Source organism: Malassezia sympodialis, genomic scaffold, assembly GCF_000349305.1.
Source record: "Malassezia sympodialis ATCC 42132 genomic scaffold, msy_sf_26, whole genome shotgun sequence".
NCBI classification, from domain to species: Eukaryota; Fungi; Basidiomycota; class Malasseziomycetes; order Malasseziales; family Malasseziaceae; genus Malassezia; species Malassezia sympodialis.
In genome coordinates this window covers 1-11,650 of record NW_017387824.1, presented here as the reverse complement: position 1 = coordinate 11,650, position 11,650 = coordinate 1, and the positions used below count along the sequence as shown (strand labels likewise).

General features: G+C 69.7%; 5 protein-coding genes and 1 pseudogene across 6 annotated transcripts; 3 read left to right on the top strand and 3 right to left on the bottom strand.

Moving 5' to 3' along the window:
- Nucleotides 1–19: 19 nt before the first annotated feature.
- MSY001_3380 (uncharacterized protein) lies at nucleotides 20–473 on the top strand (the record flags this gene model as incomplete). Its single annotated transcript, XM_018885279.1, has 2 exons — nucleotides 20–371; nucleotides 394–473. 2 exons carry the CDS (start codon nucleotides 20–22, stop codon nucleotides 471–473), a joined length of 432 nt encoding a protein of 143 aa, XP_018741855.1.
- A 681-nt stretch (nucleotides 474–1,154) lies between these two features.
- Nucleotides 1,155–2,648, bottom strand: MSY001_3379 (uncharacterized protein; the record flags this gene model as incomplete). The annotated part of the gene is made up of 1 exon (XM_018885278.1): nucleotides 1,155–2,648. One exon carries the CDS (start codon nucleotides 2,646–2,648, stop codon nucleotides 1,155–1,157), a length of 1,494 nt encoding a protein of 497 aa, XP_018741854.1.
- Nucleotides 2,649–2,715: 67 nt separating this feature from the next.
- MSY001_3378 (uncharacterized protein) lies at nucleotides 2,716–5,891 on the top strand (the record flags this gene model as incomplete). Its single annotated transcript, XM_018885277.1, has 3 exons — nucleotides 2,716–3,672; nucleotides 3,729–4,622; nucleotides 4,647–5,891. The coding sequence occupies 3 exons, from the start codon at nucleotides 2,716–2,718 to the stop codon at nucleotides 5,889–5,891; spliced, it is 3,096 nt and encodes a 1,031-aa protein (XP_018741853.1).
- Nucleotides 5,860–6,636, bottom strand: MSY001_3377 (annotated as a pseudogene). Its single transcript has 2 exons — nucleotides 6,565–6,636; nucleotides 5,860–6,498 (listed from the first exon to the last, which is right to left on the bottom strand). Coding segments are annotated over exons 1-2 (711 nt in total).
- A 37-nt stretch (nucleotides 6,637–6,673) lies between these two features.
- MSY001_3376 (uncharacterized protein) lies at nucleotides 6,674–9,184 on the bottom strand (the record flags this gene model as incomplete). The annotated part of the gene is made up of 1 exon (XM_018885276.1): nucleotides 6,674–9,184. One exon carries the CDS (start codon nucleotides 9,182–9,184, stop codon nucleotides 6,674–6,676), a length of 2,511 nt encoding a protein of 836 aa, XP_018741852.1.
- A 113-nt stretch (nucleotides 9,185–9,297) lies between these two features.
- On the top strand, nucleotides 9,298–11,313 carry MSY001_3375 (uncharacterized protein; the record flags this gene model as incomplete). The annotated part of the gene is made up of 1 exon (XM_018885274.1): nucleotides 9,298–11,313. The coding sequence occupies one exon, from the start codon at nucleotides 9,298–9,300 to the stop codon at nucleotides 11,311–11,313; it is 2,016 nt and encodes a 671-aa protein (XP_018741851.1).
- Nucleotides 11,314–11,650: the final 337 nt, after the last annotated feature.

Below are 11,650 nucleotides of genomic sequence, written 5' to 3'. Positions count from 1 at the left end.
GGCCCCCCTTTTCTCTCCCATGTCGCAGGCGGCCCTGCGAGCGACGACCTGTGTGCGCGCGAGCGCACGCGCGATGTCGGCCCTGCACGCCCGCGCGCGCATGGCCAGGCCCGCGAGCCTGCCAGTCGTGCGCACGCTGCGCACGAGCGCACCGCGCTTTGCGTCCGAGGACCCGCGCTCCAGCTGGGAGCAGACGCTGCCGCCCGGCTTCGAGAAGCTGGGCGAGTCGCCCGAGGCCCTGGCTGCGGTGAACCATCTCATCGAGGTGCTGGAGAAGCACGGCCTCGACCTGTCGAGCGGGGCCAAGCCCAGCATGATGCAGATGGCGAAGCTCGCTACCAACGCCGAGGTGCGCGAGTGCACTGCCAAAGGTACGCGCCCGCACTCACACAGTCGTGCACGAAATGAAAAAGGCAGGCGTTGACCTGTCGCCGGAGAACCTACAGCGGATCATGAACGGCTCGTTCAAGTAGACCATAGCCGGGTGGAGTGGTCGCCCCTGATTGGCCGCAGCGCTAGGAGGACCTCCGCCGCGCGCTCGCGGCTTGGCGACATGGACGGCTCGCTGCCTGCGCCGGCGAGCGGCTTCCGCTATGCGATGGGCCTCATGCGCGTGCACCCCCATCTCGACGGGTTTGCGCGGCCGCTGAGCTCGGCGGAGGCTGCGCCGGCCGTGCGGGACATGCAGTGGGCGCTCCAGCGCTGGCAGATTGGCGAGCCGCTGGCGCTTCTGCGCAGCCCGCGGCCCGTGTACACGACCGAGTACGTGCGTCCTGCTGACGCAGACCGACGATGGAACGAAAAATGGACTTGGAGTCCAACTTGCGCGTGGTCCTTATCGCCATGGGCGTCGCGCTGGCCGCGCTGGTCCTCCTCGCCGGCGAGCGTGTGTTGCTGCGCCTCGGCTGGTATCACAGCGCGCCGACCTTCAGTATGGACGAGATGAAGCAGACGTACGATGCGACTATGACGCGCTACGCGGGCGTGAGCAAGCGCTGTGCTGCGTGGTGGCGCGAGCGCGAGGCCCGGTCCGATGCGCTCGGCGCCCTGGTCGTGCGTGTGCGGTGCATCACGCAGCAGGGCCTGCAGCGCCTTGCGCTGTGGCTGCGGCGGCAGCTCGATGCTTGGGCGCCGCCAGGGGCGACTATGCCTGTCTAGCGCCCGGCATACGCCTGCTCGGCCTCGGCGAGGCACCGCAGGTTGCTGCCGAGCTTGTTCATCGTCTCGATATACTCATCCTCCTCGACACTGTCGTACACAATGCCGCCGCCCGCCTGCAGGTACGCCACACCGTCCTTGAAGGTCATCGTACGGATCGCAATGCACACGTCCAGCTCGTCACGGCAAAAGTCAATGCGGCCGACGGCGCCCGCATACACGCCGCGGCGCTCCTGCTCGAGCTCCGTGACCAGCTCGATCGCGCGGACCTTGGGCGCGCCGCTCACTGTGCCCGCAGGGAAGATCGAGCGCAGCGCGTCCAGCTTGGAGCGGTCGGCACGCAGGCGCCCTGTGACGCGCGAGGTCAGATGGATGACGTGGCTGAACTTTTCGACGTTCATCAGCGACTCGACGCGCGTCGTCACCGGATCACACACGCGGCTGATGTCGTTGCGCGCGAGGTCCACCAGCATGATGTGCTCCGCACGGTCCTTGTCGGAGTCAAGCAGCTGCTGCGCCAGGACCTCGTCTTCCTGCGGCGTCTTGCCACGGCGCACCGTGCCGGCGATCGCATGCACCGCCACCTCGCCGCGGTGCACGCGGCACAGCGTCTCGGGAGACGCGCCGACGAGCTGCGCATCGCCGCAGTCGACATAGAACATGTACGGGCTCGGGTTGATCCGCCGCAGGTGCCGGTATACATTGAACGGGTGCAGCTGCGTCGGACGCGCCAGCCGCTGCGACGGCACGGCCTGGAAGATGTCGCCGCGCAGGATGTGCTCGCGCAGCGTCGTCACAAAGCGCTCGTAGCCGGCCTGGCCCACATTGCTCGTGGCCTCGGCGCCCGCGCGGATCTCGCCCTGCTGGGGCAGCGGCGTGGCGTCCGCCTGGATCGCACGCACGAGCGCGTGCACTGAGCGCACCGCCGCATCGTACAGCGCATCTACGTCGGCGTCCGGCGTGCGCCGGTGCACATGCGCCACGCAGTACACCGTTTGGTACACGTGGTCAAAGATCACGGCCGTGTCGCACAGCAGCAGGACGCTCTCCGGAATGCCGAACGGATCGCGCAGCGCACGCTTCGTCTTGGGCTCAAAGTGCTGGATGCAGTCGAACGCCATGTAGCCCACCGCGCCGCCGGTGAACATGTCCAGCTCAGGCAGCCGCACATACTCGAAGCCGGCCATGCGCGCCTCGAGGTGCCGCAGCGGATCGCCCTCGAGCGCGCACCCCGGGCCGGTGCGCAGCACGTCGATCGGCTTCGTGCCCAGGAAGCTGTAGCGGCCAACACGCTCGCCCGTGTTCACGCTCTCCAGCAGGAAGCTCTCTTCGCCGAGCCGCGCGCCGTTCGACAGGCGCAGGTACGCCATGACCGGCGTCAGCAGATCCGCCGGCACCTTGGCATACACCGGGATGATGTTTCCACGCCCCCCGCACAGCGCAGCACGCACCTCTTCGCGCGACGGCGCCACTGGCGGCTCCCACGGCATCGTCGCAGGTCGAGCTGCGTGTCACCAGCGCGCCTTTATGTCACGTGCCCCTATCGCTTCGCCCACCATGGCACCGGCGCTGCACCTGCCGCCGCCCACGCAGGGCTCCTCGTCCGACGAGCTCAAGGTCGTGCGCACGGCCACCGTCGACGGGCAGACGTTTGCATCGGGCGGCGTCATCTACCCGCCGCCGGACCTGCGGCCGGTGATCGACAAGACGGCCGAGTTCGTCGCGCGCAACGGCGTCGCGTTCGAGGCCAAAATCAAGGAGCAGGAGCGCCTGAACCCCAAGTTCGCATTCCTCAACTCGGGCGACGCGTACCACGCGTACTTCCGCCTCCAGATCCACGCCGCGAAGGAGAAGCGTGCGCAGCCCGCCGCGCCGCCCGACGAGCGGCCCGCCGCCCCCACGGCGTCGGCGGCCGTGCAGGCCGCGCTGCGCGCGGACCGCTCGCAGGCGGCGCCGGCCACTGAGCCGGAGCGACCGCCCGCGCACGAATTCTCGCTCGAGTTCCCGAGCACCGCGGCCATCGACCTGGAGGTGCTCAAGCTCACGGCCCTGTTCACCGCGCGGCAGGGCGCCGCCTTTGCGTCGCGCCTCCTCGCCAAGGAGGCGCACTCGCACCAGTTCGAGTTCCTGCGGCCGCACCACCCGCTGTTCAGCTACTTTCACCTGCTCGTCGAGCAGTACCACCAGGTCATGCAGCCCTCGCGTGTGCGCCTCGCGCACGTCCGGCAGTGTGCCTCGCGCGCGCGCGGCCCCGGCACGGGCGGCGGCCGCATGCATCTGCTCCCCGAGGTCAGGAAGCGCGCGGCGTGGACGCAGTGGGACCAGGAGCGCCGCCAGCAGGAGCACCACGAGGAGGAGCGCCGCCGCGCGCTCTTTGACGAAATTGACTGGCAGGACTTTTGCGTCGTGGGTGTCGTGGAAGTGACGAGCAGCGACGCACGCGCGGACCTGCCGCCGCCGCGCTCGCTGCACGAGCTGCAGACGATGCTCCAGACGCACCAGCGCATGGAGGCAGTCCGCGCCGCCGAGGCGGCGAAGCCGCGGCCCGCCGAGCGGCCCGNGAGGCGGAGGCGCCGGCCGCGCCGGCCGCGCCAGCCGCAAGCACCGTGCGGCCGACGCCGCAGGGCCCGATCAAGATCCGCCACGACTACCAGCGCACCGCCAGGCCGGCCAGCTCGGCCGCGGCGGCCGCGGCGGCCGCGCAGACGACCGTATGCCCCGTGTGTGGCGACACGGTGCCTGTCAGCGAGATGAGCGAGCATGTGCGCATTGAGCTCCTGAATCCCAAGTTCCGCGAGGAGCGCGCGAAGCTGGAGCAGCGGCGGCAGGAGCAGGCGAGTCTGGCGGCGGGCGCGGACCCGTCACACTACCTCAAGCAGTTTGCCGGCGCGCGCACTGACCTCTTTGGCGCTCGCGCCGACGAGGAGGCACAGGCACGTCGTGAGGCGGACGAGCGGCGCCTCGCGCGCGAGAAGGAGAAGGGCGTGTGGGACGGCCACGCGAACAGCACGAAGAAGGCGCAGGACGCGCGCGCGCGGGGCAGCACGGTGGACGAGCGCCTCGCTGCGATCCGCGCGCGCGCAGCGGCGCCAGCGACGCCGCTGGGGCCGCAGGCGGTGCCTACGAAGCGCGCGGCTGAGGACTCGACGGAGCCAAGCAAGCGGCGCGAGGCGCCGCGCGAAGCGCAGTACGCCGAGGCCGAGTGGCTCGCCCTGTACCCCCACCCCATCACCCTGCACGTCCACGTGCCGGATGCACCGCACGTGGCGCCGGTGTGCGACGGGCGCGTCCTGACGTTCTCGGGCCTGCCGCTGAGCACGACGATGGGGCAGGTGCGTGACCGCGTGCTGAGCGAGGCGCTTGGGCGCAGCGTGGGCGCCTCGAAGCTCAAGATGTGGGTGCACGGCAAGCCCGCGACGCTGCGGCAGTCGCTCGCGCACTGGAACTTGGCGGACGGCGCGCATGTGGAGATGAGTATAGCGAAATAGGCGGCCGCGGCCATGTCGCTCGAGGGCGATGTGCCGGACTTTGTGCTGAGCTACCCGGTGCAGGTGGTGACGAGCGGCATTGTGCTTGCCTTCTCGTTCTCGCTCCTTCTGCATGTGGTGTTCACGGCGGCGTACCACGTGCCGCTCAGCCGCGCCAACTTTGTGCTGCAGCTCACCTCGAATGTCCTGATGCTGGTGGCCGAGTGCACGAAGATTGGGATCATACTGTCGGAGATGGCGCGGGCGGGGGCGATGTGGCCGTACATGTTCCCGTTCGTCGCGCCGCGCCTGCCGAATCGCTCGACGTGGTCGACGACGCAGGTCGTCTTTTTCGCGCTGCTCCAGATGCTGACGCTGCTCTTCTCGCACGGCACGCATATCCAGTTCCTTACGCTGCTCTTCCCGTCCGTGCTCGAGACGCGCATGATCTACTGGATGCTCGGCCCGCTCGTCCTCATCATGGCGGGCATGTCCTTCGGCGACCTCGCGTCGGACGACGACCTAAAGACGCTCGACCTGTCCGATGCGCTCATGAACATCTGCGACAGCTCGCTCGCGCTCCTGTACATGGCGGCCCTGCTGATCTGGGGCGCCCTCGTCAACTGGCGCCGCGCATGGCGCGGCGATGGCTCGACCGCGGCGTTTGGCACGATTGCCGTCGTGGTGGCCGTGCTCAAGACGGTCATCAGCTTTGTGCACATTGGCTACGACCGCGTCTACTGGATGCGCGACTTGTCCGCGATATTCACCGTCTGGCAGAGCTGGCTCGGCTTCTGGTGGTGGGTGTCGGCCGGCATGAACATCGGCGAGTACGCCGACCGATTGCGCGCGCAGGAGCGCCGCACGAGGCGCCAGCAGCGGCAGCGCCGCCGCCCGCTGAAGCGCCCATCGGCACCCGCCGTCCTGCGCATGCACCGCGGCGGCGATGCCGACACTGCCGACGCGCCGGGGCCCGCCGAGACGCCCGAGGAGTCGCCGGGCGGCAGCTCGGACGTGTCGCCGCAGACCTACCTGTCCACGACGGACTCGGCGCCATGGACCGTGCGCCTGGCGCGCCGGATCGGGCGCCTCGCGCCGGACGCGCTGCAGCGCCGCTTCGAGCACCTGCGCTCGGCGCACTCGTCGGCTGTCAACCGTGCGGCGGTCGATCAGGCCGCGCCGTACGCGCGGGTCATGCAGTCGTGGGTGCCGAGCTCGGACCTGCTGCGCCGCCTGCGTCTGCAGGACAAGACGATGTACGAGTAGCCATGTAGGGGAAGCGCTCGTGGATGAGCGCCTGCAACTGGGGCCATATCTCGTCGCTCGTGGCGCCGGCCAGCGGCACGAGCAGCGGGCGCGACGGGTCGCTGGGGCAGGCCAGCTGGCGGAAGCGCTCTATCATCGGCTCCGTCACTTCGTGGTAGCCGTCGATGCGCCGCTTGAACGTGGCCGGGTTGTCGTCGTCGCGCTTCTCGAGCGGCTCGCCGGTGACGTCGTCGATGCCGGCGCGCTTCGGCGGGTTGAACGACAGGTTGTACACGCGCCCGGACGGCATGTGCGTCCAGCGCTCGAGGATGCGCTGCAGAATGACCTCCTCCGGCACGATCAGGTGCACGACCAGCGAGAGCGGCAGGTGCTCCGCCTCGAGGAACTCGTGCAGGCGCTCCGCCTGCGCATCGGTGCGGGGAAACCCATCGAGGATCCAGTCTCCATCGCGCCGCTTCGCGAGCTCGGGGCCGACCAGCCGCATCATCGTCGTGTCCGGCATGAGCGTGCCTGCGCGGATGACGCGGTCCGCCTCGCGCCCGACCTCGGTGCCGTGCCGCACATGCCAGCGCAGCATATCGCCGGCCGTGAGCACGGGCACACCCAGCTGCCGCTCGAGGCGCGCAGACAGCGTGCCCTTGCCAGATCCCTACTGTCAGCACACCGCACGTACAGGGCATCCCATCATCAGCATGCGCAGCCGCTGCTGCATCGGCGCCGCCGCATGGACAGCGCGCCGGCTCATGGTGGGGGGCACGAAGCGGGGCATTACATAATCGATACTACAGGTCGGCGGCGAGCGAGAGCGGCTGGAACGGATAGCCGGCCGCCTCGTAGTGCTTCGAGCCGCCCTCGACCCAGTGGAGACGCAGCGCGTGCAGGAACGCGGAGAGACCCTCCATCACACACAGAATCGCGATCGTCAGCACGAACCAGAGCGCGAACGCGAACACGGTCGCGAGCACGCCGGTGAGGCCGGTCATGCCGAACACGTTCTTGATCGTCATGTCCCACAGCACCTGCGACAGCTGCGCATGCGCCAGCGACAGCGCCCAGAGACGCAGGTACGAGGCCGTGTTGGAGATGCAGCCGAGGCAGAACTCGATCGTGTGGATGATCTGGTGGATGACCACCTCGCCGATCTCGAACTCCTCCTCCTCGTCCTCGTCGTCGACGAGCTCCTCCGCCAGTGCGCGCTCGTCGTCCTCGTCCGCGTGGATGCGCTGCTCGCCCCGCGCCGAGCCGACGGCATGGTATCCGGCGCCCTGGCGCCGCTGGTGCTCCTTCCACAGCAGATACGGCTTGGCACACAGCATCCACGGCACACACACGAGCGCCAGCAGCAGGAGGCCCATCTGCACGGACGCCTGGCCCGCGTACAGCTGCGCATCGGGCTCCACGACGCCAGGCTTGAGGAACATGTAGATCAGCATGTTCAGCAGCCCCGGCGGCGAGTTGTGCAGCGGCGCGCCGGCCGCGTCCGTCGCGTACCAGTTCGTCGCCCACTTGTAGAAGATGGTCACCACCAGGTAGCCAAACAGCGACTCGAGGAAGAGCAGCTGCGGCACGAGCTCCGCCCAGATGAACGACGCGCGCTTGAAGTGCAGGTGGTTCGGCACATTGAGCAGGAGCGCAAACGTCATGTGCGCCACGCCCAGCACGACCGACAGCTTCATCTTGAGCGAGTTTGTAAACACCAGGTTGTTGTCCGAGCCGTGCCACGCGGGGTCCACGCCCACCGGGTACACGCGCCCCGTGGGCTGCGCCGTCAGCGTCCCGGTGCCGCGCGGCCACGCCCAGCCGGACGAGAACAGGTGCATGCTCCGGCTGAACACGTCGTTGTACATGAGGCCCGTGAAGATCGCAAACGCACCCATGAGCAGGATAATGTAGCGACCGTAGAAGAACATGCCTGTGATCTCGTCCAGGCGCGTGCGCAGCAGCTTGTTCTCGTACAGCACCATCGCGCCCGCAGCGAGCAGCATCAGCACGCCGTGGCCCAGGTCACCAAACATGACCGCGAACAGGAACGGGAACGTAATCACCGTAAACAGACCGGGGTTCGCCTCCTGGTACGTCGCGAAGCCGTACGCGTCGATGATCGCCTGGAAGCCCTCGGTCAGCTTGTTCGTGCGCTGGAACGTCGGCGGCGTCTCCTTCGTGTGCATCGTCTGCATCACCGACGACACATGCGCGCCGGTCGTCTCCGTCGCGCGGCGCAGCGCCAGCTGCACAGCCGACAGGTCGCTGCGCGGCACCCATCCCTCCGCGACGAGCGTCTTCTGGTTGCCGTCAAACTGGAACTGGTTCATCGTGCCGTACACGAGCTTCTCGCGCCGCACCACGTCCGCCCACGCGGCAATCGACTCGGCGACGCGCACGAGCTCGGTGCGGCGCGCCGCGTTCGTCGAGTACAGGATGTTCTCGTGGTCCTCGATGCGCTCCAGCACGTCGTGCAGCCGCGCCTCGCGCTGCGCCGCATCGCTCTCGACCGGGTACAACGTGCCGCCCATCGACTCGCACATCTTGCGGATCTTCGCGAGCACCGCGGCGCCGTGCGCGAAAATCACAAACACGTTCTTGAACACGGGCTCCTCGCGCGCCGGGTCGTCAAACGGCGCCGGGATCTCCGCGTAGTTCATGTACAGGTTGCCGCGCAGCGCACGCCACAGCACACGCTCCAGCGTCGCCATGTGCGAGCGCTCGATCGTGCCCGCGACGAACTCGAGGTCCACGGGCGCACGGCTCGCGAGGCTGCGCACGCCGGCGCCCTGCCCCTCGAGCAGCGGCGCGTGCGCGTCCTCGTCCATGCTCACCCGCACATGCTCGGGCTCCGCCTCGGCGTGCCGGAAGAACACCTCCGTCTCGCGCACGACATGCTTCGACTCCTCGAGCTCCAGCAGCCGCTTCTGCAGCGCATCGTGGCTGTGGTTCATCTGCACGACGCGCTCCTCATGCTCCTGCAGGCGCTTCGCGAGCTCCTCCATGAACATCGGACCGCGCGCATGCTCCTCGTGCGGGAGAAACGCCGCCGCACTCTCGCGCGGGCGCACAGAGATCGCCTCGCGCTCCAGCTGCTCCTGCAGGAACTGCACGCGCCGGTCCATCTCATCGAGCCGCCGGATCTCGTTCACAAACGTGCGCTGGAACGGCGCCACATCCGGGTTCAGGTCCTTGAACTGGATGTTCCCGAGCTCCCCCAGCTCCGTCACCGTCGCATGCACACTCTCCGACGGGATGTACAGCTGGATCAGCGACATCGTCGCCGACCGGAACAGGCTCTCGTCGCTCATCCTCGCCGCGGCTAGCGTCGTCCGGCGCCGCGGCGCGGCGAGGCGGGCCACCGCCCGTCGGCCGAGGCACGTGGACCCCGCACCTCCACCGCCGCCCGCCGCCCCCGACGTCCATGCGAGCAGCGCAGGCGGTGCTCGCGCTCGCCGCGGCCGGCGTGCTGCGGGTGTGTGCGTGGTCCTGGCTCCCACAGCGGCGCTTCAAGGAGGAAGGCTTCCTCCCCGTCGGCTCCCTCGGCCTCGATGGCGTGCACGGCCACCTCGCCGCGTGGGGCTACTGGAACGACGACCGCTTCCTCGATGCGTACGTCGTCGACGCGGCGCGCCAGCAGGTCAGCGTGCACGCGTGGATGCACGCGCACTTTGCGTTCAACACGACGCCCGCGGCCGTGTACACCGTGCCGCCCGACCTGCGCATCGCGAACGTCGTGCCCGCCGACTTTACGTACAATGGGCGCACCGACCTGCTGGTCATGGCGACGCCCACGACGCGCGGCGCCGCGCCCCTGACGCTCCTCCTGTGGCCGACGAACCTGGACGGCACGCCCGGCGAGCCGACGACGCTCCCCGCGTCCGAGGCGCCGCACCCCCTCGTCCTCGACGCCACGGGGCAGCAGCGGGGCGACCTGCTGGGCCACGCCACCGCGCAGGGCGGCGCCCTGCGCGTGTGGAAGAATGCGGCGCCGATGTCGTTCGAGCTCGGCGCGCCGGTCCTCCGCGGCGACGCGCCGGCGTGCCGCCTCGCCGAGCCACACAGCTCCGCGCACGTGGACCTGAACGGCGACTGCCTCGCCGACCTCTTTCTCGTGTGCGCGGGCGCCCAGCCCGGGCGCCTCGCGTACCAGGTGTGGGTCGCCGTGCCGAACGAGCCGCTCACGTACGAGCTCGCGCAGACGGGCGACCTGCCGCCCGGCACGGGCCCACTCTCGTTCGCGGACATGAACCGCGACGGCACGATCGATGTCGTGTTTGCCGCGTGCGAGCGCGAGGGCTGCTTCCTACACATCGCCTACAACGAGCAGATGCCCCTCTGCTCCCGCGAGCGCCGCGGCATGCTCACCTGGCCGAACCAGACCGCGCACGCGCTCGGCCCGTGCCGCGACGCACTGCAGCTGTGCGAGGCGGACCCTGCGTTCCGCCTGCACCTCGATGCGGACGCGCCAGGCGCGCTGCATGCGCGCTGGCCCGTCGCCGAGTCGACGGGCGACGCACAGCTCCTGCAGCGCGACGACGTCGGCACGCGCGCCGCGCCCGTGCCGATCCGCATCGGCGACTGGAACCTCGACGGATACCCCGACCTGGCCGTGCTCACGGTGCCTGCGCGCGCGCGCCCGGGGCAGACGCGCGTGTCGCTCCTCGAGAACGTGCCGTGCCCGCGGCGCGGCGGCAGCGCGAGCTGCGCGGCCAGCGGCGCCGACGCGCGCCAGTTCGTGCGGGTGAACGGCACCGCACTCGACACACTCGAGTACGTGCGCAGCGTCTCGTTCGTCGACCTCGACGAGGACGGCACGCTCGACCTCGTGCTCCAGTCGCTCGAGCCCGCGAGCCTGCGCACGTCCGACGCGCGCACCGTCTCGTTCGTGCAGAACAACGTGTTCCACGACAGCTTCTTCCTCAAGACGCTCACGCTCAACGGCGCATGCGGCGCGCGCTGCGAGCCGCCCGGCACGCCGCCCTTCGCGCCGTGGGGCGGCGCCCTCGGCGGCGCCTCCTACAAGTTCGCCGTGCTCGACATGAACGGCGTGCGCCGCGCCCAGCAGGTCGGCCAGCAGCCCCAGACCGCGTACGAGGCGCTGCACCCGCCGACCGCATTCTTCGGCCTCGGGCGCACAAACAACTACGTCGAGTCGCTCTTCGTCGGCAGCACACGCCGCCAGACGCCCGCACACCTCGTCCTCGAGGGCGTCATCCCCAACAGCGAGGTCGTCGTCGTCCCGACCGGCCCGCCCGAGCTCTGGCGCCGCGAGCTCTTCCTTCACCCCGCCGACTGGATCCCCCTCGTGACACTCACGCTGAGCGCCCTCCTCGCCCTCCTGGGCGCCGTCGTCGGCATCCTCGACCTGCACGAGAAACGCGAGGACGAGCGCGAGCGCCAGCGCGCCGTGCACGCCATCAACTTCGATGCCCTGTAGATGCTTAGTCAGCGACCCCTCCCCCCCCACGTCGCGCGCTCCGCCGCCGCGCCCGCCGCCGATGCCGTCCTGGGCGCTCGTCCTGCTGGCGTGCCCTGTGCTGCTCGTCCTCACCGAGTATGTGCTGATTCCCCTGCTCGCACGCACCGTGCTCCACGGGCGCCTGCACATCGGCTCGGCGAGCCTCCTCCGCGGCGTGCACGACGTGCTATGGCGCCCGGCCGCACACCACCCCGTGCGGCACCTCGCCGTGCGCCGCATCGCGCTCGTGTGGACGGCGCCGCTCCTCTGGCGAGCGACCACGTCCCGCAGCCGCGTCCAGTGGCTGTGCCTGCGC